The sequence below is a fragment of the Crocodylus siamensis genome, chromosome 4, assembly GCF_052110815.1.
Source record: "Crocodylus siamensis isolate JL-2025a chromosome 4, ASM5211081v1, whole genome shotgun sequence".
Classification (NCBI taxonomy): Eukaryota; Metazoa; Chordata; order Crocodylia; family Crocodylidae; genus Crocodylus; species Crocodylus siamensis.
In genome coordinates this window covers 229,509,290-229,534,466 of record NC_143398.1, presented here as the reverse complement: position 1 = coordinate 229,534,466, position 25,177 = coordinate 229,509,290, and the positions used below count along the sequence as shown (strand labels likewise).

The following is a 25,177-nucleotide window of genomic DNA, read 5'->3' as shown; positions in this document are numbered from 1 at the left end:
CCCTAATGTAATTGAAATGCAATATTACATAGATATTGAAGATAAAGATTGTACTGCCTTCTCCCGCAACCCCCCCCCCTGCATAATGCAAGACAAATTAACTTGTAATAGAAATCTCCAGAATAAAAAGGAAAGTATCTTTTCAAGGTGATGTTTAATATCAACACAAAGATTCCTCCTAATTTTGATTTTTTTGGATACTAGAAAATGATTTTTTTATGTCACTAATCCATGTAGTTTTGAATTTTTCAAGACAATTTTATTGATAAATTGAATATACTAGAGTAAACATGGATGTGTATGTCTTCTATGTATAGCAGACTACTTATTTGCTAACCCTACAAATGTGCGAGAACAAAAATGACAAAATGTGTTGCTACCACTTTAATTGAAAATGTATGTTAATAGATCTAGTATTATGCCAAATCTTAATTATATTCAGCTCTATGAGAGTGCTTCCTAGTTTTCAGTTGTGCTGTTAATCCATGACATGGTCTTTGAGACTCAGACCTATGTTACTAGTGATGTTGTGAATGAGGGCAACACTTGGTCTATAAATAGAAATTTAGTTAAATCAATGTAGTGATCTGTTAGCCTAAGGTTAATTTAATTAATCATCGCTAAGCTTTTTAGTGCTGATAGGAGTAAGAGATGATAAAAATGCATTTCCTGTCTAAAGTAGGCAAATTTGGCTGGAGTGTCTGCAGGTCGCTGATCTGCTGAATTAAGGCTTTTTCATTTTTTAGTGAAGAGAAGAATTCATCCTGATTCAACAGGACCATCCTTTTCAGCAAAGCAGTTAAGCATGTGCTGAAGTACCTCCCTGAATTGGGCATGTTTAAATGCTTTGCTGAAGCAGAGCCTTTGAATAATATAAACTTTAGATTTGGAAGATGTTTGTTTTTGGTTAGGCTCCTGGTAGGCACCAGATAGTGGTGTGGTGCTAGAAAAAAATGCCAATAGCCAGTTCAGAAGCTTTTTGTAAGACTGATGCTACAGTTTGAATTTTTTTTTCTTTGTAGTCACCAGACCTGATGACAAGAAATTATGCCCTGGCCTTGCTCCCTCTGCCTCCCAGCTGTGCACTGTCCCATGTCCTTCTGAGTGCCTGGTTTCTGCTTGGTCTGTGTGGGGACCTTGTGTTCATGAAAACTGCCAGGATCACCTAGGAAAAAAAGGTACATTTTAATTATTTCTTTCATATGCTAGAGACTGCAGTTGTCTGAATTAAAAGAAATGAAAGCATGCTATGATATGAATATAAAAGCAGTTGGGTGAAATTCCACATCTGAAGGCAAAAGGAGTTCCTGTTGAAGCCACTTTGTGTAAGCTGCATCCTAGGGGGAAACATGGCTTTTGATGTTTTATGCAGCTATTCTTGTATAATCTGGGTGAGATTCTTACCCCACACTATAGCCACTTTGTTGCTCTATAGTTGGCATAAGAGGGTTTTAAACCTAATGAATATGCCTCAAGTAATACCTTGAGGAAGATGCCTCTGGGAAAAGAGCTGTGTTATGTTGTCAGGTTGCTTTCTGGCAACTCCATCAAAATGGAGTGTGGGATAGGGGAAGTGGGGTTGGAGAAGCTTGAAAGCTTGAGGTTCAGGGCCAAGGCTGTAGCATGTACCACTGTGGACGGCGCCACCACTCATATGGCAGCCTGGTGCAATTCACAGAGCAAATCAGTCTACATTTATGCCAAAGACACCTTCACCCCCTAGAAGTGCCTGGGAGTAGGAAGATGCAAAGATGGTTGAAATGTATCTCAGCTCCACTTGCCACTACAGTTTGGATTCTGTGCTGCAACTCTTAGAGGTGCATCAGTGGATATTGGACATGATGATAGGGCAGCAATCTCCACATAAGGACTTCCTGGGCCTCTAAATGTTGGAAGCTGTAAGGGAAGGGGAGAAGTGGACAGATCAGTCAGGATAGGCCCTGAATAAGTATTTTTTTTCCCCTTCCATCTATACTTGGCCACTTTGAGACATGCTACTGAGTTAGATGGATCTGTGGTCTGACCCAGTGTGCAGTTATATTCTTTATGTTTTTACGGCCACTGATTTTTAAAGACTGTGTGGCCGCCAGTAGGACTCAACCAACGTCTTTAAAAATAAAGAAAGGAAAACTGTCAGAAACAACAGCAACAACAACAAAAACAAAAAAAGGAAAGAAAAAAACCAGAAAAGAACCCACCTTACCGACATTGTTTTAACATAATGTTGGAGAGGAAATTCTACTTTCTGAACTGCCCACCTGCCTGAATTTGCTACGGTTTTCCTGCAAGGTTCTTCATTCAAGCGTTGATCTACTCCATCCAATTCTGAACCTATGAGACCTGATGAGATCACTACTTACTGTAAATACACTGGCTGTGTAAGCTGTGCTTGTCATGTTCAAACCGACTCGATGATGAAAGACAATTATTGAATAATTTGCCTGCTATTTTATATACATGATTTTTGATTGTATGCAAAAGGAAGCGAATTATGTAATCAGTACTTTACTTATTAACCATTTAGATGTGAATCTCTCAGTTTATTAGGATGACATTTCAAAGAATCTCAAGCAGAATGATTATTCCTCAGTAAAATTACCTTCTGTACTACAAAATCAGTAAAATGATCTTCTGTACTACAAAATCAGTGTTTTCAATTTCTGATTTTCAGAAATAGGTTAGCTGCAATTTAGATTTTGAATGTCTTAATTTTTTCTTTATTATCTTTTTTTCTTAAACAATATTATCACCATGAAATGTGTTTTATTTTCTGTGTCTCTGTATTTGGATAAGAATCAGTGCTCCTGGCATTCTTTACCCAGCAGGCCAGAACTGTGAGCACAAAGAGCCAAATTCTGTCATTTTTAAAGACTACTGAACTGCCTGTGTGAAGCCTGTGGGGTTTGCCAAATCTGGCTCTCAGATATTATTATTGTTTCACAGTTTTTGTGCAGGATACTGTTTTGAAGTGCTGCTCAATTCCACACATTTTCCTTTGCTAGTGAAACACATTACTTAAAATTGTGATAAAACTGCTTAGTTTAATCTAGTTTCTGTTTTTTCTAGGCTTTAGAATGAGAAAAAGGCATGTTGTTGCAGAACCCATTGGTACTTCTGGGGGCTGTCCACATTTAATAGAATCTATTCCTTGTGAAGACCCAATGTGTTATCAGTGGGCCATTTCAGAGGGCATGTGTGTACCTGATCATGGAAGATGTGGGCATGGGAATCGCGTAGTGAAGGCTGTATGTAAGAACAGTGAAGGTAGGTGGTGGTAACTTCAACTTTAACATCTACAGTAGTTGTTTTATGCCTTCTTTTCAAATGTATTTCCACTAGAGGAGAATTGCTGAGACTGGTGGCTCTTTATTGAAATGAATATGAAACCCAAATATTGGAATGAAGTCTATATTTAGATTAGATTTTCTAATGTAGTGTTTAATCTCTGATTATAACCAATGTTAACCCATCTTCAGTTTTGTCATTTTTATTCTGCATGAATCATGATTTAGGGCAGTAGGGACTAACATTTTTGGCATGCGTGACACACAGAGGCTATACATGTCTACATGTTCTGTGGATTGGCCACCCTGGGTTAGACTATAATTGTAATTTTGCCATTTTGTAAGTATTGACTTTCAAAAGACAGTAAGGTGTTTGTTAGATTAATCGTTCTTTTCCAGACCATGCTATTCATGCATCCAAGGAGGAATCATTGAAATTTGCATTTGAAATAGCTATGCAGGGTAGGTGTTTATGTGAGCCAAGACCCATCCACAAAGGACATTTGTACACATGCTTGTACCGCGGTGCTGGGCTGTTTTAAAAGTGCCCTGTGTGGCGGGCCAGTAGGGGGAGCTCCTGCATTGAGCCTCCCACCTCACTATGCCTGTCCACCTTCCAGACTCCACGTGTCTCTCCAGGGGTGCCTAAGCCCTGGCAGACCCCCTTTTGAGCCCACCACAGAGTCCGGGGGTAACGTGTGATGCCACCACCCCGAGAAGGGACTGTCTAAGTTGTGTGTCCTTGGGGGAATACAGGCCTAATAGTCCTGCAGTACTCGACCCAATACAAGAACTTGGGGTACCTCCCCAAGTCGGGCCAAAAAAACCCGGTAGTCTCTCTTAGTCCACAGACCCAAGGGGCCTCCTAGGCATAATTAAACCCACTCCTCAATAAGTCTCCTACACCAGTCACAAAGGAGTCTACCTGACAGGATGAGGTAGAATAGGGTAAGAGGTAGAGCTCTATCGAGGGATTACCATTGAGCAAAACAGTATGGCCGACGTAGTCGTTTGATATGCAAATGCATCACTGTGAGCTGGCTAGCTCTCTAGAAACACTTACAAGTATTATTCAGAAGATGGTAGAGATCTGGCTCGGAGATTTCCAGAGAGAGAGCATTTCAGAAGGATCAGATTCTCTCCCTGTGTCCTGATGCTTGTGCCATGCTAGAAAAATGGCTTCTTCCCCTTTTTCTTGGACCAGGCCCTTATGTAGCCTTTCTGACCTCAGCAGCCCAGTCCAATAGAAGCCAGAAGTATTGTCAACTAGCCAACCAATTTAAAAAGCATCACTGGTTAACTGGGTAGATGAGCAGGGGCTTTTCCTTCCCCCCCCACTCAGGTGACCAGAGGGGCCACACCCTAGGCACCAGGCTTTTGTCACATAGGCAGGGAGGAAAATCCCCCCTCCCTTAGGAATTCAACCCCAGTGTCCCAAGCTGACAGGGACAGATTCCTGGAGAGAGACACAGACGGTGGCATTTCTGCCACACCTGGCACTGCACTTCAGCGCTGAGAAAATGCAGGTGACATGCTTCTGAACTAAAACACAGCAAAGGTGTTTTTTTTCAAAAGTGCACTGCTGTCATTTTCTCAGTGTTGATGCACATTTCGCCTTTTATACAAATGCATATGAATCCGTGCCGGGCATGTCAGATCACATGTGGAGACACCGGATCTCTGCAGATGTCCAACCAAAGTTGGTTTACACTTTAAAGGGAAAAGCCTTTAGTCAGAAAAAAATATCTTTAGAGGTTGATATCTGTCACCTTTGAGCAGAAAGGAAGAGAGACTGTATCTCTCTGGAATAATTGATAGCTAAGGAAATTGGATTAACGGTCTACATGTCTAACAGGATGTAAATATTTACCAGATATAATTGGATCAGGAATGACACCTGACCTGTCAAACAGGTGGATATCTGGGGCAGTTATCTATATAATATGCACATGCTTCCTAAGAACTAAATAGAAGAATGTAGATGAAAGGATAAGGTGAAAGTACTTAACCAGGGCTAGGCAAACTGTGGCCTGGGGGCTGGATGTGGCCTGCCAGGTCATTCTATCCAGCCCACAGGGCCCCTAAAATATTTAGTAAATTAATATTTGTCTGCCCTGGGCTGCCTGTCATGCAGGCCTCGATGGCTTGTCAAAACTCAGTAAGCAGCCTTCTGCCCAAAATAATTGTCTGCCCCTGACTTAAGGTATGTCTTGAGAGACAAGTGTCAGTCTAAGGATTCATGGGGTTTGGGTAGTTAGTCCCCCAGGTGGGTGAAGCTCGGTAGTAGAAGCTGATGGAGCTCAGAAGCAGAAGCTGCATTTTAAGGGAAAGTGAAGGGTAAGCTCATACCGTGGTCTTACATTTTTTGTTATCATATCTCTGTCTGTTCTAGTATGTCACGGAGTCACATAGGTGCCCCGTGATTGTGAGGGTGATTGGCAGAGCTGTCAATCACCCAGGCCGCTCAGGTGCCTGGTAGCCAGGGCAACCAGGTGGGTCACATGGCCGGAAGGGGGCAGGGCCAGGCCTTTATAACCAGCTTAGGCCGGAGCCTGACACACAGTTCCCTTCTGGCTGCCGGAGGAGCAGGAGCTCTGCGGCTCGAGCTGAGTGGCCTGGATTGGTGGTCGCAGCCTTACCACACTAACCGGCTGCGATGATGCAGGGAACAAGATCACCCTGATGGGAGGTAAGACTAAGAGCCCTGACGGGGCTTGGAGTTATTGTTAGGCGTGTGGAGCCTCTGTTTATGTTGTAGGCAGAGGGCTTGAGTTTACGTTATAGTTTACACCGGAGGACCGGGTGAGGCTGTAGGGGAGCGAGGAGGCCTCACGGGAGCTCCCCCACAGCTTGGGGGTTCCCAGTGCCCAGTAGGGGCACAGTGCCAGGGGCACTATTGTCGGTGCCAGGGAGGCACCGTATGGCGCCAGGGAGGCGCGGTGTGTGGGGTTACAGACCCCGGCCCGTCAGGGCGGTGTTAGGCCTAGCGAGGCAACCAGACCCAGAGAAGGGTCAAGGCGACAGGCACGGCTGCGAGTGCCTGAGCCCCTAGCGCAAGGCGCGCGGTGTCAGCCCTAGAGAGGGCAAGGCCCAGAGCGGGGCAGAGACAGGGCGCGAGGCGCGGTGTCAGCCCTAGAGAGGGCAAGGCCCAGAGCGGGGCAGAGACAGGGCGCGAGGCGCAGTGTCAGCCCTAGAGAGGGCAAGGCCCCAGAGTGGGGCAGAGACACGGCGCGAGGCGCGCGGTGTCAGCCCAGAGTGGGCAAGGCCCCCAGAGTGGGCAAGGCCCCAGAGGGGCGAAGCACAGAGGGTGCAGTACAGGCCCCAAAAGGGGGCGAGGACCCAGAGCGAGACAGAATAACCGGAGAGAGCAAGCCACCCAAGGGCGCCGGTAGATAGGGCGGCGATAGCGCCGGCCCAAGGGCGCCGGTAGATAGGGCGGCGAGAGCGAGCCGGCCCAAGGGCGCCGGTAGATAGGGCGGCGAGAGCGAGCCGGCCCAAGGGCGCCGGTAGATAGGGCGGCGAGAGCGAGCCGGCCCAAGGGCGCCGGTAGATAGGGCGGCGAGAGCGAGCTGGCGGTTAGCTGGACGCCGGCGAGAAGCCGGACTCAAGGGGCGCCGGCATTAGGCGGCGCTAGCGACCCGGACCCAGAGGGTGCTGGCAGTAGACGGCGCTAGCGAGCCGGACCCAGGGGGCGCCAGTGATTAGCTGGAGGCCAGTAAGAGAGGCCTGAGGCGCCGGGAGGGGGCTGGAGATAGGAGCCCGACCCAAGGGGGCGCCAGGTGGGCGAGGAGCCCCGGGGCCCGAGAGAGAGAACGAGGGCACCCGACGGGCGAGGGACCATCCAAATGTCCCCAGAACAGCTGCAAGTCTTGGGGCATGCTGAAGGGGAGGTTTGGAGGCACGCATAGCCCTTAAGGCGGGACGCTCATAGATACCCCAGTCTGGAATAGGGACAGGAACAACAAGACCATCCACTAGGGAAACTGGCAGCCTCCACATTATATATTCAACCATCAAAGTCATGGCGGGCGAGATTCTGAGGGTGCTACGTCACCCTAACGTGACAGTAGGGGGCGCTAGGGAGCTCACGGCCGTCCCTAGCCGCCGCTCCCTCACATAGTACATGAGTACTGCCTTTCTGATTTCTCTTTTTTATGTACTAATTCTTTTTGCCATTTTTTACACCTGACTGTCTCTGGTAAAGGTGATTTTGGAGCAATTCGCAATACAGGCATACCTCAGAGATATTGCGGGTTCAGTTCCAGACCACCGCAATAAAGCGAATATCGCAATAAAGCGAGTCACACAAATTTTTTGGTTTCCCAGTGCATATAAAAGTTATGTTTGCACTATACTATAGTCTATTAAGAGTGCAATAGCATTATGTCTAAAAAAACAATGTACAGACCTTAATTAAAAAATACTTTATTGCTAAAAAATGCTAACCATCATCTGAGCCTTCAGCGAGTCGTAATCTTTTCTGCTGGTGGAGGGTCTTGCCTCGATGTTGATGGCTGCTGACTGATCAGGGTGGTGGTCGCTGAAGGTTGGGGTGGCTATGGCAATTTCTTAAAATAAGACAACAATGAAGTTTGCCGCATCGATTGACTCTTCCTTTCACGAAAGATTTCTCTGTAGCATGCGATGCTGTTTGATAGCATTTTACCCATAGTAGAACTTCTTTCAAAAGATCACAGATCACCATAACAAATATAATAATAATGAAAAAGTTTGAAATATTGCGAGAATTACCAAAATGTGACACAGAGACATGAAGTGAGCAAATGCTGTTGGAAAAATGGCGCCGATGGAAAAATGGCGCCGATAGACTTGCTCGACGCAGGGTTGCCACAATAAAACGAGGTATGCCTGTACAGGCTGATCACACCTATGCTGGGGGAGAACCCATATTAATTTTACACAAACCAGATCTAAGTGTGAGTAGTTAATCTGTTAGAATCTCCTATGCTAGAATTGGTAAATCCTAGATGAGATAGATGGAACTAAGGGTCATTGGTATGGCCTGGTTTAAATTGTGGGCCCATGCGGCACAGCAGTTCCTTTGTAGTGCCTTCTATGTGCCCCCCCGCCACTGATTGGTAAAGGAGACCCATCAGTTCTAAATATGCCTCAGTTTTTGCCTCCCAATGTTTTATCCATATTTAAAACTGCAGTTTTCACCTCCTGACCATCAGGAACAAACAGCAAGTGGCAGGGGAGGATGGGGCCCCTCTGCCAATGAGTGGTGGAGGGGGAAAGAGGCACGTGGGGGAACTTCTAGGTTAAATTTGCCACCACACTACAAGCTTGTCCTGCGATTTAAACCAGGCCCTAGTCATTGTGTTAGGAAGCTGGCCCAGTGGCAAATCTCAGCTTGTTTACAGTGGTCAAGCAGCAGACGGCGAAAAGAGGTTTAGGTTTGGAGAACACCCCTGAAAATGAGCACCTCAACTGTGTTACAGTCTTATTAAAATAAAAAGATTCATTGCTGTTATGACTATCTTTATACTCCACCCAGGGGTCATATCTTGTTAATAACTTTGTATTTATGGCCTGATTCTGCCAGAATGTTTCCCTTACTTTTGTTTTTTTTAGTATCTGTGAAGTACTAAATAACTTTAATAGGGCTTTTTCCATAAATTATGCAACACAAGGGTAGGAGACTCAGGATGTCTGCATTTCCACTAAACTAATGCTAAGTTCTTTTACAAGACATTATGACTACTTTTCTCCTTATAAGAACTGCATACTGAGGAAAGCCTAGTGGTGCCACCAAAATTAATTAGACCACAAGAATCTGATGTTATATAAACGAAAAGACTGTGCTGAGTAATCCTATACTTGGTTGGCAGTGGTTTGAGACCTACACATATTGAGTTTACAGATTATTAATAATGAGTAAGTGTGTTTTATATGAACTTTACAAACAGGAAACAGGATTTTATTTCTTATACATGGTTTGAAACACAGCTAAAAGTTTCATCATTGTCAATAAGGTCAGCATTGTCAGATCTCTAGATTCTATTACATAATGTCTAGCCCATAATCACAGTGACACACTGAGTTGGCTATCATCTCAAAAACAGCAAAAGAGTAGGAGTTGCCAGTTTAATGTTATAGCTGACATGGAGAGATTTCCTCTATCATATGGTGCTTAAAATCATCCCAGGAAACAGTTCTAAGTAATAACAAGTTGGGATAACTGGCAAGTGCTTAAAAATACTTTGTGAGTTAGGGTGTATTAGAATATGATAGACAATTACATTTCAGTGATTGTTCTTCTGGGCTAGGGATAGACATTCAAAAAGCCTGAGCCTGAACTGTTTCAATCTTTGCAGGTTAGTCTAACCTGAAGAGATTGAACCTATTTGCAAGTAGGGTGGCCATCATAGAGGACGTTCTGGTTTTCTGCTACTCTGTCCTCTATTGATATGAAACCGATGCCTTTATGTCCTGTACTTTTCTCTCTGGGTTTTGTATGAGTAGAGGACAGATGGCAACCACAATGTCCTTTATGATGACCACTTATTTGCAAGTGGATAGACACACTTTTGATTTAGGAAATGCAGGCATATGCCTGCCGATAGCACTCTGAGGTAAAAGGGGAGGAGAGGGGGGGACTGCTTGTGTGGACTGCATGCATCTGTTGATGATACTGAGCTTTTCAGTCTCCCTCTCCCTGCTTCTTCATACTGTCTGCAGCAAACTGACAGGCACTGCATTCATTGCAGACCAGGTCACTTCTCACACTTCTCCTTGCCCCCTGTTGAACACTGACAGATTACAGGCTTTGAAGCAAGCGAGCAAGAGCTTATCAGAACACAAAGCTTATCAGCCTATCAAGAGACAAAGTCTCTCTCATTAGTTCAAGCTCTTATGAAACAGCTTTTTGCAAAGCATTTTTAAGGAAGAGCAGCTGGACATTACCAGGTGACCTGTTGATTAGCTGCAAAAAGCCCTAAGCGGACATTGTTCTGTCTGCCTTTGTTCCAGTGAAATTGGACACACACACACACACACACACACACACACACACACACACACACACACACACACACACACACACACACACACACACACACACCCCCCCCCCCCCGCTGTAGCTAGCACGAGAGTGGTGTGAACATGACTAGATGCTGGCTGTGGTCTGTGCTGCTGTGGTCCATGTTTTTGGAGAGGTGGGAGATCCCTGCTTGAACAGCAAGAGGTTGGGGGGTGGAGGGCAAGGGGAAGCCAGGCAGATGCTACTGTCTTCTGGCTGCAGTTTCCATCTCTTTCTCATCCACACAGAGCTCTGGCTAAGGAGGAGAGGGGCAGGGCCAGCCTTACTCTCTGGAGAAGATAGCCCAGCTCAACCCAGGACTGAAAAGCATGCTGGGGTGCTGGGGGACTCTGATTTAACTTAAACCAGAAAGGGGTCTGGAACAGAAGTTCCATGAACTGGTTTGACCTAAATCAGTTAAGTCTGATACTACATTCAGCCAGGTTTATCTTAAACCAGTTTCAGCCATTTTGAAACTGGTTTATGTGCACTGAACTTCTGTTCTGTTACAGGTTCAAACCAGTTTCAGATCACTTGAACTGGTTTATGTGTAACTTCTGCCCTATCTCTGAAGAGTGAATGTCCTTTAAAAGATGTAGGAAGGTAGATGTGGTTTTCTTGTAGGTTCATTGAAACAGAAGTCAAATCTTCTGCTGCTGTAAATTGACAGCTCTGGTGGAGTCATGGGGTATCTCAGAGTACTTTTATATGGTGTTCTTGTTGATATGATCATGATTTGGGCATAATTCTGCAATTACATCGGTACAGGTAGATCCTAGTACTGGTAGAGAGCCCTGATTGTTTAGATAAAGCAGCAATACCATAGATCTCCATCTCCATGCATCTTTTGAGCAGGATCAGAGTCATAGCCACGTGTCCACTTAACTCAGAGGAATATACAAAACCTTTAAGCCTAGTTAATGGCTGATCATTTCCATATGTTCTTCTGCAGTGCTTACTGAGATGTGATGATGTTGTGGCATGTCTGTCAGCCTGTTATTCAACAGGATATTTGAAATCTCAGAATAGTCCTTTCACATTCAGTCACTCAGCTCCTCTTCTAGTTCATAATGAGTAATGTTGGAGGTGGGCTTTTTTTTCCTTATTCGTTTTTTTTTGTTTGTTTCTGACAGTCTTTCTTTCAGATGCGCAGAGTGCTTTTCCAGTTATAGTTTGCTTCACAATGAAAAAAAATCTGAATGTCTCATGGGAAAGTGATTGAAGTCTTTCTTCCAGCATTGGAAGTGTAGCATAAAAGTCCCTTTGAATTTCAGCTTGGAATTTTTTTATTGTTATTGTAAGGGAACATTTGCTTCATTTGTCCAATTCTAATTTGGGACATTTCACACAGCATATCCTGTTCACTTGGCAGGTTGGCCACATTTGTGAGTGCTATTTTAAAATGCCTCTAAATGTTTACTTCCAAAATATACACTTTAGTCCAAGAAGCAAAGCTGAAAAAATCAGTTTGTTTGTACTTGTCCAATCAAGTTAATACAATTAATTGCTTTGACCATCGGATTTAGCCCTTTCACAGTGCTTTGTAAGACAAAAATCAATACAATATTTTTCTGAGTAAAAACTGAGAGATTTGGTATATTCATTTCATAAACAATGTCACTAGTTTGTAAGCGTCCATATCAGTGACTATTAAGCTCTGTGCAGTGGCACCCTAAGATGCCTTGATATCCTTCCAGGGGTGCCATGGCTAGCACGGTTAGGTGTGCAAACAGGATTCATAAGATAAACGCAGCGACTTCAGATAGGAATCAACAGTGTTAAAACCAGTCTGATCTGTTGTGGTCTTTCTGGGGGTTTTCCCACAAAGGAGTTGCTCTTTTATTTTTCTGTAGTCAAAAAATGAGTGAAAACTAAGAGCTGGTGTTTTCTGAGAGGTGCCTCAAGTCTTTTCAAGGGGTGTATTGAATCTATTGGGGGATACCTGGAGCATAAAAAGGTTGCGAACCACTGATCTATATGGAGCTATAATTGATAGGGCTGAGCAAAGCTTTGGTCCCTGATCCGATTCAGCAGAGACTCAGCCCAATTCGGTGGCTGAATCTCTGAATCGGAATCGAATCAGAGGACCCTTTAATCTCTTCACTCGATTCGGAGAGATTAAGAAAGATTCAGCCATTCAGAAATTAGACACATCTTTAAATGCTTTTTCTACATACCTGTAGGTACCAGGTGGCTTGTGAATTCTGTGATGCTGCGGCACATAGAGCATCCCACAGAGGCATGGGGGGCTCCCCAGCACACTCAGCAGCAGACCCAGAATTGGACCAGAGGCACTTCCGGTCCACTTCCAGGTCCACTGGGGAGTGCACTGCCCCCTGTGCCCTCCCCTGGCTTGGTGACTGGTGTCTCCTGGGTCAGGGGGGAAGGGGGCACCAGGGGTCCCCTTGTGGCTGATTGCTGAGCCGGGGGAATGTGGGGGGGGGGGCTGTACACTCTCCGGTGGACCCAGAAGTGAACTGGAAGTATTTCCAGTCCACTTCTGGCTTTGCCACCAAGCATGTGGAGGACCCCCCACTGCCTGCCTGTTGGATGCTCCATACGTCCCAGCATCGCAGCATTCATAAGCCGCGCTCATACCCTGAGGTATGTAGAAAAAACATTGAAAGCTATGTCTATGTCTGAATCAGCGTTGAATCTTAAGATTCAGATTCAGCCAAATTAAATCAGGGACAGTGATCTGAATCAACCAATCAAATCACTGTCCCCGATTTGGACCGAATCCGAATCCAGATCAAATAGGGCCTGCTTTGCACATCCCTAATAATTGACCTCTGATAGGAAATTGTGAAAAATCATAAGATACACTAGGCTTGGATTCAACAGAATAAGAACAGTGTTAGTTCTTAGTGCTTACAGACTTCTGTATATGTTCAAAGAACTGCATATATAATTGCCTTGATACAAACCTTTGGGGTAGCTCTTTTACACGCTGTTGCTTTCATTAGTTTCAGCAGCTACTGTATAATCCACCACCATATCTTGAAATCCAGTCACTTGTTTAGTCTGCTGATGGCAATGTACTATCTAATATTCCCATCAAAAGCCCCAAAGTACATCAATATTCAGCAATGACTAATCCTCCAGGATGGCTAATCTATAGAAGAATGAGTTATTTACAAAGAATAAGTAATTTTGACCATGTAATGTTACAAAACCAAACCCTATTTCCTTGATGAATATAGTATGTCCTTAAAAACCAAGTTCAGCTTGTGAAAGGAAAAGAGAATGTAGAGAGCACTCAGATTCCATGAAATTCTTCTTTCATTATTATAATATGTCTGTTTAGGTTTCCTTAAAGGTTCAGAGAAGCTATTCTATCAGTCTTTGCCTGGTTAGCAAAAAATTCAAAATAATGTTCATTTATGTTTGCTGGAGTGGCAAATGTGTCCAAATATCTATTCTCAAGTGTTTGCATCTATTTTTCTATTAAAGAAAAAGAGTCAATATTTCACTTTCATTACAGCTGTAGCTGTGAACTATGTATATTAAATTTCAGTGTATATAACTTTATAACTTTCTTTCCTTTCTGAACATAGCCATGAATTCTGCCAGTCATGATAAGTAGTCATGGATGTAGATAGAACAAGAACAAATGGCTGTTTTGCTGGTGTTTCTTAAGATTCCAACATTTCTTTTAAGACTTCTTTCCCCAAGCAGTATCTTTTCTTAAAGTATACATACCAGTTTCAATTGCACTCATTTCACTGTTCTTGTGTAATTAGACTAGACACCTAGGAGTGGGGTTTTTTTCGTCTTCGTAATCCATTAGTCCTGATAGAAGCTAGGCATGTAACCCAAGTTTAGTACTTCCATAACTAAGGATATCCATGGAGATTTTTCATCTAACTGCCAGAGCTCATAATTTACAATTTGTGCAGTAGCTCAGTTATATAAAAATTGTAGAAAAATTACAAAGTTCATAATCCTGTCATTATGTTGTTTTCCTCTTGTCTGTCTGCATATACCTGGTATCCCACATTTTAGATTTAGTGTTCTACAGGACAGGCACTGAGCATTTGAAGTGTGTTTAGTATAATGGGACCATAAAGGGGCTCTTCCATTCTATGGGAATATAGATGAAAATATTTTAAAAAAAGCAGAAAATAAATTTTCTATGGAACACAGAGGAATTTATACAAGGTAATTTGGTCAAATAAAATGTCCCGATAAGTAGACCTATATTTAACCACTTCTAGCGGGACACTTTAGTATAAGATTATAGGGCATGTCCCCACGTGCAGGGGCATGCACTTGCAGTGGCAAAAAAAGTTCGGGCTGCTACTTTTTGACACTGTGCATGCCCCTGGACATGTGCTGTGGTGTGGGGCGAAATATTGTGCTTTAGGGAAACTACTGTTTCCCCACTTCTCCCAAATCCTGGATTGCTGGAGGAGCTGGGCAGAACTAGAGGAGGGGAGATGCTTTGGCTGGCAGCCAGAATGTCTCCTACGAGGACTCTATATGCCAGCGCATGGTCCTGTGCTATGTGCCATACTGCTTTTTGCATGGCATTTTTTTTTCTTGCTACCGAGATTTCTTGGTAGCAAGTTTTGCCCCTGTTTTGCAAATTTGCAGAGCAGCATGTTTTAGCATGCCAACTCTGCAATCTGTGGTATCACAAAGAGGTTTGTGGCACCATAAACCACACATGCCTGCACACCTGGATCCAGCTATAGAGTGCAAAATGATACTCTGGGGAAGTCAGTGAAGTACAGGTAACAAAGGAAAGATATGTTAAGATGCAGAGGATTAAATTATCTAATTGTATCTTTAGTTGGCACAGCTGGGCATATAATTCCTAACAGATAATTTATTTGACATCTTTCTCTTTTTTTTTTTTTTTTGTTCGCAACTTTTCCTTGAGCTAATTGTGATTTTCCCAAATTTGATGGTTGAAATTGTTTAGTAGGTAATTTCTGTGAATAATCCTCAGTTTCTGAGAAATTCCTGAAACTTTTTATTTAGACCTATAAAATATTATGGCTCCTGGTCTTTATTTATACCTATAAAATATTACTGATCCTATTACTAGGCTACTGATAAACCATGAATACTCTTGTTCTTGTTTAAAAACACAAATGAAAATTAGTACAATTTTTGTTTGTAAGTATTCAAATCATTCTAGACTCAGGGTGCTCAAACACCCTATGGCCCAGATCCAGTGCTTGGAGCCATATTATTTGGCCCTCAAGGCTGTCCCTAGGTCCAAACATTTGCTAGTGGGGGAATGGTAACAGCTAACTGCCTCTTCCCTGCTGTCAAATTTCTGGACCTGAGGAGAGGCCCGTGGGCAGAACAGCATGGTCCTACATGCTAGATTGAGTGTGTGGTACTTATCAGGAGGGCACTGGTCTGAGTAGGACATTGTGAAGCTGACCCCGATGGCGCAGAGCAGCATGGAGCTGACCGGGGTGGGAGAGGCCAGGTGAGGGAGTATTGGACCTGATTTTGGCATGTGAAATCTGATCTGGCTCAATGGACTGGTCTCATGCCACTTATCCAGCCCATGGAGCCAAAAGATTGAGCACCATTGCTCTAGGCATTAGTCATCCCCCTTGTGTTGTGATCCTTTTATTCTCTGGTAACAGCGTGTACATTGAAGAATATTTACTGAGAGTGAATATACAATTCTATAGTTAGAAGAGCACTCAGGGTTGTGATCCAGAGTGGAAACAGGATCAGTCTGTCATCTCGTATGTTAAAGGTTCATTCCAACCACAAGATCACATTTGTATATTTCTCCAGGCATTTTGTCAGTCAATTAGATGTCAAGAAAAATAATTAAAATTGAACTTAAGTATGTCTAGAGTTATTACTCCAATGGAGAACTGGGGGAGCCATCTTAGTTATTATTACTTTTCCCATTTCTATTGAGCCATGTAAAAGTAGCAGGCATAGACACATTGAAGCAATATGGATGGTAAAGAGGAGAGCTGGAGTGTGATTTTAAGAAATACATATTATATTGAATGTAGCCTGTGAACAAACAGGAGCCGCTCAAATTTTGGTCACTTACATACTTAAAAGGAAATACAGAGTGTTTAGAGTATAACTAAAATGGGTCATACAAGTAACTAGCTATCAATTTTTCAAGCATTAATGAGAATTAGAATATACATTTATTTTTACAATCTTGTGGACTGAATGCTTGCTATCAACAATGTATCTAAATTGTTCATTTTTTTTTTTCTGAAGCATACTAATGTTTCATAGTTTCATAGTTAGTAAGGGTTGGAAGGGACCTGAGCAGATCATCAAGTCCAACCCACTGCCATGGCAGGAAAGAGTACTGGGGTCAATGACCCCAGCAAGGTGTTCATCCAGCTTCCTCTTAAAGTTCCCCAGGGTAGGAGCCAGCACCACTTCTCTTGGAAGTTGGTTCCAGATCCTAGCTGCCCTGACTGTGAAGTAGCGCCTCCTGATATCTAGCCTGAATCTACTCTCTGCCAGCTTGTGACTGTTATTTCTTGTCACTCCTGGCGGTGCTCGGGGGAACAGGGACTTCCCCAATGCCTGCTGGTCCCCTCTGATTAGTTTGTAACAGGCCACTAGATCCCCCCTCAGCCTTCTCTTGTGGAGGTTGAACAGGTTCAGGTCCTGTAGCCTCTCCTCATAGGGCCTGCCCTGCTGTCCCCTGATCATGCAAGTGGCCCTCCTCTGGACCCTCTCCATGTTGTCCACATCCCTCCTGAAGTGTGGCACCCAGAACTGGACACAGTACTCCAGCTGCGGCCTGACCAGTGCCGCATAGAGGGGGAGGATCACCTCTTTGGATCTGCTTGAGATGCATCTGTGGATGCATGACAAGGTGCAGTTGGCCTTCCTGACTGCCTCCCCTCACTGCCGGCACATGTTTATCTTGGCATCAGTGATGACTCCAAGATCCTTTTCTGCCTCTGCACTGACGAGAAGAGAGTTCCCCAGCCCGTAGGTATGGTGCTGGTTCTTCCTCCCCAGGTGCAGCACCTTGCACTTGTCTGTGTTGAAACCCATCCTATTCTCGTCCGCCCACCCCTGTAACTTGTCTAAGCCTGATAGTAGCCTATTCCTTCCTTCTAGCATGCCCATATCCCCCCACATCTTGGTGTCATCAGCAAATTTGAACAGGGTGCTTTTTACCCTCTTGTCCAAGTCGCTGATGAAGTTGTTGAACAGTGCGGGCCCGAGAACTGAGCCCTGGGGAACCCCACTGCCCTCATCCCTCCAGGTCAAAAATGACCCATCCAGCACCACTCTCTGGGTGTGGCCCCCCAGCCAGTTGGCGACCCATTTGACTGTCTGGGTGTCAACACCCCAGTCCCCCAGTTTTTTAATGAGAACGGGGTGAGAGAGTGTTGAAGGCCTTCCTAAAGTCCAGAAAGACTACGTCCACTGCTACCCCTGCATCTAAAGATTTGGTAATTTGGTCATAGAAGGCCACCAGGTTGGTCTGACAGGACCTGCCTCTAACGAACCCGTGTTGGTTGCCCCTAAGCTTAATCTCCCCTGCTGGCCCCTCGTGGACATGCTCTAGGATAATTCTCCCAAAAAGCTTACCCAGGATTGAGGTAAGACTAACTGGCCTATAGTTTCCTGGGTCCTTCTTCCTCCCTTTTTTGAAGATGGGAACCACATTGGCCCTCTTGCAGTCCTCTGGCACCACACCAGAGCACCACGAGTGCTCGTAAAGCCGTGCCAAGGGGTCCCGCAATTACTGAAGCTAATTCCCTCAGCACTCCGGGGTGGAGATCATCTGGACCAGCTGATTTAATACATCCAGTTCCTTCAGAAGTTCCCTGACTAGACCCTCACTGACCCTTGTTCTCTGCGTCAGCAATATACTGTGCTGTAATTCAGGGTCAGTCATTTAATTTGATTTTTACTGGTCCAGTCCTGAACAAAAGACAGAATTAATAACAAAAGAAGTTTACTTTGTGATAGTGGACTAAAGTAAATGTCTAAGTGATCAAAAAGAAAAAGGAGCCTTTTGACGTAAATTAACAGAAATCAGTAAGTCTAGCCATTGTACTTTAGAAAGCAAGCATATCTCGCTGATTTTTCTGTTTTAATGGTGTTTTACCCAGTTTCCAGCTACTACATGCAGTTAAGTCAACGTACTTTAAAATTAAGGATGTTTGAAACTTTGAAGCCTGATTATTTAGGTTGGGCACTCTCCACACCTTTTCCTATAGGGCAGAGTTTATTGTCGAATAAAAATACAAAGTTACACAAATGATCCAAAGAAGACTACAGGTCCCCAGAGGCACCTACTTTTCTGATGCTAACTCCTTTCAGTTCCAGGGCCTTTCTTGGGAGTCCACCTGCTTCCTGAAGCTTCTTCAACCGAGCACTATCAGCTTTTATAGGTTCCATGTGATCCCTTCCTACTTGGATCCTGATAAGTCAAAAAGGGCTATTTAGTCTCCCTAACGCTGAAAAGAAAATGAGCTAGAAATAGAGCATGTTGCTGCCCTTCCTGTCACAGTGACAGAACACCATTACATGTGGCTTTAATGGAAACAAAAACCTGCTGGCTTCAAGTTGCCATAATAGTTTAAGCAAAGGAAGTTAGCATACATAGATCCAGCTGTAATTATAGCGGATGTCAACACAGTGAACCTTAGCTGTGATGGATATGGGTCTGTGCAAACAAAAGGAAAGAACGTTTATGAAAATCAATTCTTGCTGTGTGAAAAATGAATCATTATTGCTGTTTCAACAGAGTGTTACTTTGGGTTCATTAAACTTATTTTCTCATCTTTTAACCCTAACATTTTAAAGACAGACTGAGGAGTATGTACAGGAAGTGATGAATGCTAGATGCATGCAAAACAAGAATATTATTAAGTGTTTATTTCTTAAACATTGAATAATGGAATTTTTTTACAATAACTATTTCAGTTTTAGTATTCTTGGAACCTGGAACTTGTCAGGAAGGCATTTGAATCACTCTAGTTTGCTTTGATAGCTTAAGGATGAGCAGACGTAAATTCATAACATGCTGGTTACATCTTAATATTATTGTCCCCCTTCCCCCATTTTGTTGTGGTTATGGCTAGATTAAGGTAATCCAGGCATGTAGAGCCTGGCCTGTTTAGCTCAACCACTGCTGCCATGAACAGCAATCTTTGGCCTCATTTACAGTCGCAGGCAATGTTAGTGTCATAGAGGCTCCTTCTTGTCCCATGCCTTACAAAGAGCTGCCTCTGAGGATGGTGTTGGTGATCTCCTGTTTACTGACCATCCTCTCCCCACAACATTGGATCCAGGAGTTAACACCGTATTGAAATGTGTAGAGCAGTTTGCCCTTCTTATTCCTGGCTACCTATAGAGACCAGTAAGTGGCTTTGCATCAGTTGTTTGGGTTAGGTTAGGGACAACTTTTTTCTCCTCAACCACAAGGGGGCAAAAATATTTTACTAACCAAAAAAATAAATTTTAAATCATGTGAATGAAATCAGAGACTCAGACTCAGGAGCTGGGCCCCTACCTAAACCAGCTCTGATTTGCCCCTTTTTGTTCCCTTTCTCTTAGATGCAGACATGACTCCAGCATCTGCCCTCCAACTCTGCAGACATGTCACAAGCCAGTGATATCAGAACTGACCACACTTCAGTGGCTAACTGGCACTTCACGTTGCTGTTGCCCTCTTGAGGTTCTTGTCTACAGCTAGGCAAATTTGTCTTGGAGAGTCCCTCTAAAAAATGCTATTTTGGAGGGGCGACCAACAGCTGTTCGTGAATCTGGGTTGAATTTAACAATTAGTTTTGGAAAAACAAGTGTGCTTTGTTTCAACTTTTTTTCTAAATGAAATATTGCAGTTTAACTTTTTCTAAATGAACCTATGCATTTTCTTTGGGAAGTAGCAATTCAGATTCAAACAACCTATTTTTAAAAAGAGATTTAAAAAAAAAATTAAAGAAAAAAAAAAGGAAGGTTAAATATCCTCTTTGTTTCAGCCTGAACAAGATATTTTAGGTTAGCCTCATAATAAATATTTTATTTTGAATAAAAATCCTTTCAGACCTATAACAAATTCTTTCTTGCTTTTTTGTTGTGTTGCGTTTTGTTTTTAAGTACTGCAGCTACACAAACTAGCTCTGTTCAAACCTCTCTACTGACAGAGAAGCCACTTGAAATCCTGTTGCAATTCAAGTGGGAAGTGAACAGGAGTTCAGTAATCAAAGCGGTTTCTTTTAAGATCCTGCATTGTTTCTGCCAGCTCCTGAAACCAATGCTCTGCAATACTAAAAGGCCAGAGACTGGGCTACAATACTGTGTTGTATTTAGTTATGTAACTATATACCTTTATTTCGTGTGCATTGCATCTTTCTATCTCTAAAGATGGTTATTTACAGAGGCGGCCTGTGATGCATGTTAAGCTTAGGAGAGACTTCCCAGAGACTTGCACCCTTGTGCAGATGTTGCTTTTATTCTTGTTATCTATAATTAATCCAGCATAATTAATTTAGACTAAAAGTATGTGCTTAGCTTTTGTAACTGGAAGAAATTGAAACTAATATTTGCAAGCCTTTAAAAGTGTATTGGGATTCTCAGATTACAGATACTGGAAGCTCAATGTTTTATCCATGCTTTGATCCATGTAACTAACAGCTTTACTAAAGGTTCTGATTGAATATGAATCTCTGCAAAGATCTAACTCTTATTAAAATAGTAGAGAATTCTTTTTGAGTTCTCCAATCTATAATGGGTTATTGATAGGGTACAAAGTTGCAAGTTCTGTTTAATTTCTTAGAAAACTTCATTTATTCTGTTAAATTTATTGAAAGTGAGTTTTAAATGTATTTTTTTCTGGCATACGGCAAGCTAAACTCTTAAATCTTATGAATGAGTGATATGTCTAGATCCCTGTTTATCCTGTAAATAAGAACCACATAATCTTACATTTCAATCATTTTTCCTCTTAGAACCTGAATGATGAAATAAATTATTTTGGTAGTAAAGTTAAATATCTGTGTGCTTTCAACGTAACACGCAAATGGAGCAATCTTTGATTTAACCTTAAAGTAGGGAGCAGAGCATATAATTTTCTCTTTAGAGGTGCTTATTTCCAGATCTTCTTATACATTAAGCACACTGGGGAAGGCAGATGAAGAACTGCAACTTTAAATAATAAGGGGTAAATGAGAGAAAAATGGAGAGAATTGTTATGGCTGCAAGACATGGGACCAAGACCTGTTGTGTGCTTAAAGGAAGAACTGCTTTAAACCACTGAGTCTCAAATAGGGTATAGTGATCTATGCTTTATTGATCTTGTTTGCATTGTATCAACATTAACACAGCAGAAATATCAGTTGGGAGTCTTTCCTGATTAAAATCATGTTCTCCTCTATATGGATTGTTCATGCACAGGACAGTTGAGACTGTGTAAGTTTAAACTAGAGAATGACTTTGATTAGTTTCATCAAGCCTTGGCTTTGCAAAATTAGTCATATTGTAAATATATTGTAGCTATTCCTGGAACTATCAAAAAGTCAAGATACGGATTCTGTATTGCTTGGGTTTGGTGGAGTCATGGATGAGTGATTGCACAAATGGTGGTAGAACAGATACCATCATGAACTGAAGTGAATGTATAAATTCAGCCCTCCTAGTTCTAGACTGAAATTGATGTCTAGAAAAGGAAATAACAATCAGCCTTCTGACAAGTAAGGTGCTGTAAAATGAGAGCATTGGTATGATATTCTAATATAAACACTTTTCACTTTTGAAGATTTTAATAGTCTTTACTCACATAAAAGCCCAGGCAAAATATGGTTTACTTGCCCAAAAAGGAAATTCAGAAGGGCTATAAATAATTCATGCAGCTACTACACTTCCATAAATATCAGGTAGTAGGTGTGTGTTTTGAAGTTGGGCATGTCACATCAAAATATGGAGGTGAGATACTTAACAGTGGAAAATGGAAAAAGGTTTGCTTGCAGCCTCAAACTGACAGCCCAAACTCAACATTTTGGTTTGATTGTTTTTACCTCCCACCCCCTGAGGTTGTGTAAAAGTGCCCTATAGAGATGGCACTTCTTGTGCTGCAATACCTCAGAAGACTATCGTGTGAGATCTGAGGCACATCACTACAGCTCTTCAGAGAAAAACAAGGCTGTAAGTCACCTTAGTAAATCTCTAATGTAGCTTAGGGCTTCCGACTAAACAGAGTTACTTCTTAAATACTTAGATATTGGAACCAGCTTCCAAGGGAAGTGGTGCTAGCTTCTACCTTAGGGGTCTTTAAAAGGAGGCTTGATAACTACCTAGCTGGGGTCATTTTAGCTTAACCTTAGTAGGGGTCATATGAGCCCTGTATTCATTCCTGCCCAGGGCAGCGGGTCGGTTTAGATGATCTGCTCAGGTCCCCTCTGACCCTACTTCTGTGAATCTATGAGATAGTCTCAGCTGATGTAATGGTGTATGAGGGGAAAAGCAGATTTCATCTGTAGCAATGTTGGGTGCAACTCCCACTGAAATCAGTGGGAGCAGTGACTGCTGAAACCAGTTTGTAGAGTACGTAGATTTAAAAGAACAGCTTGAGATGCATTTTTGAGTACCAAATATCACACATTACAACAAGTTCTGCTACTGCTCTTCCTTATTTTAAATGTTATGAAATAAGGTTGACATAAGTTGATCTGTGTTTATGATAAAGGTTATCTAAAGAGCATGATGTGTTTGAGTGACCTGCAGGTCTGTTACATTGGAGCTGTAGATTTTAAATCACAGGGTGGAAAGATTCATATTTGTGCCTTTGTCTAGTTCAGAATGTATTGATGTTAATTATGTGGGAGGCAAGGATTTCTTAGGGTGATATCTTTTATTGGACCAACTATGCTGTTGGGATAATGAGACAAGCTTTTGAATGCAAGACATTCTTCATCAAGTCTTACATTTGAAAGCTTGTCAAACTCTATCCCAACAATAAGCTGGTCCGATGAAAGGTATCTCCCTGAGAAATCCTTGCCTCTCAATTTCAGGACCACCATGACTACAACATCACTCTTATACTACCACATCATTATTAATTACTCATTCAAGAAGTGCCTAAAGCCCATTTTGGCTGGTCAGAGAAATGTTGTTCATAATAGCCTTCTTTTTTATCCTTTTAATTATCACACTAAAAAATTCTGCATTTACTGTTTTGTTTTTTTTTTTATAGCAAAGCTAGAAACCTTGGGTAGTTCTTTTAGTCTGAAAACCAAAATTTAAAATAGATCTTTTGTCCTTCAGAATGGATTTTAGATGCTATCCTGCATTGCTGTCATGTGAAACAAAGAAACATAACTGTAAATGCCGATAGCAACGCTCATTTGACTCACTGAAACAGAGCATGCAGCATAAAATACCCTTTCAGCTGTGTTTAAACTAAATATAACTTTGCACATCCATATAGTTCTCTTTTTTTGAAGTGAGTTAGTGAACACTTATTCTACAGGAGGGATATATAAATGCATACTTTTTGAGCTCCACTTAAATGATTAAGTATTGGGTAGATGACAAGTATGAAAAAGACTAGCAAAGTGCCCATCAAGAATGATGGGCGGGCTGTGGGAACAGAGCACCAACACCCATCGCTCTGCATCCCCCCCACCTCAGACACACATAACCACACACACAGCCACATGCCATACACACACCCAGCCACAAGTGTTACCAGATTTGCCCCACACTTTGGGGTGTGCTCATTCTGTCAACGTGCTGCTTGTGTTACTTGTGTTTCTATATGGAGCTGTATATCTCCCTTCTGCAAGTCCTCACCCCCAGTGGAGCTATCTTGCAGGACTCAGGCTCAATGAGGCTGGATTCCTCCAACCACCAAATCAGTCAAACACATGTGCACACATACACACACAGATTAACAGGACACTCCTGAGCCAGGCCGGATTATTCAGCATTGATAGGCTGACATCCTCATGTGTCTTGAACTCAATTCATCCCTTATTTCAGCAGGACAATAACAAATGCAGTTAGCCCCACATATACACACATGCTAACAGAGTACATCTGAGCAGGCTGGGTCTGATCAGCACTTTCAGCTGATACCCTCATGTGCCTCAAAACGCAGCACATCCCCAGTCTCTTGTCACAGTGGTCCTAGTCGTAACCCCCTTGATGAGCAGACCCCACCATAGTTTTGGGCATTACAAGGATCTTTGGCTTAGGTAAAAGAAGTGTTGCTGCAGAACAAATGGGGAGGTCAAGGGGAAGGAAAAGTAAGTGAGGTTCAGAGAGAAAGTATAGCAACCAGCTTGACCATAAAAGTTATTTATTGCCAGGTATATGAACTTAGGATGATACCAGTAGTAACAGACATACGAGAGAGACAAAATAAAACAGTGACAATATTACATAGTTTCAGTTAGGTATTTGGGGAAGTCCAGCTGGAATTTGATTAGCTAAAGTCAGGTTTAGAAAGCTGTGCCTGGAGTAAGGAAGTAAAACTCCAGTTGCTGAAGTCAGAGAGAGAGTGATCAGCAGAAGTCCAGTTTAGGAAGCTGTGTCTGGAGTAAGAAAGCAGAAGTCAGGTTCCTGACTGAAAGAGTTCGGGTCTCACCACTCAGTGAGGCTTGAACCAGTCGAGGTTTCCGGGTGTTCGTTGGAGCTTGCAGACAGGTAGAGCCCTCAGCAGGATCAATGAAGGGATTCCAGGAGAAAGGTGTGGAACCGGTGCAGATTTTGAATCCAAGCACCAGGACAAAAACTTGAGCTTGGGTAGTGGTTTTTGTAAAGAACGAACAATGGCTCAAGGGCAAACACCAGGTTTGTTGAGGGGTGAACAATGGCTCATGCGCTGGTAATAGGAACTGATCACTCCTGGCTGTGGGTGGCGTTACTGTGTGGG

The 25,177-nt window shown here is 42.9% G+C and overlaps 1 protein-coding gene across 2 annotated transcripts in view; it reads left to right on the top strand.

The window, feature by feature from the left end:
- THSD7B (thrombospondin type 1 domain containing 7B) overlaps window positions 1-25,177 on the top strand; it is a 678,955-nt gene that overhangs the window by 272,981 nt on the left and 380,797 nt on the right. For both annotated transcript variants that reach the window (XM_090045842.1, XM_090045843.1), the window contains exons 6-7: window positions 1,023-1,178; window positions 3,067-3,264. In XM_090045842.1, the coding sequence (XP_089901968.1) occupies window positions 1,023-1,178; window positions 3,067-3,264 (354 nt within the window). The remainder of the gene's footprint in view (window positions 1-1,022; window positions 1,179-3,066; window positions 3,265-25,177) is intronic.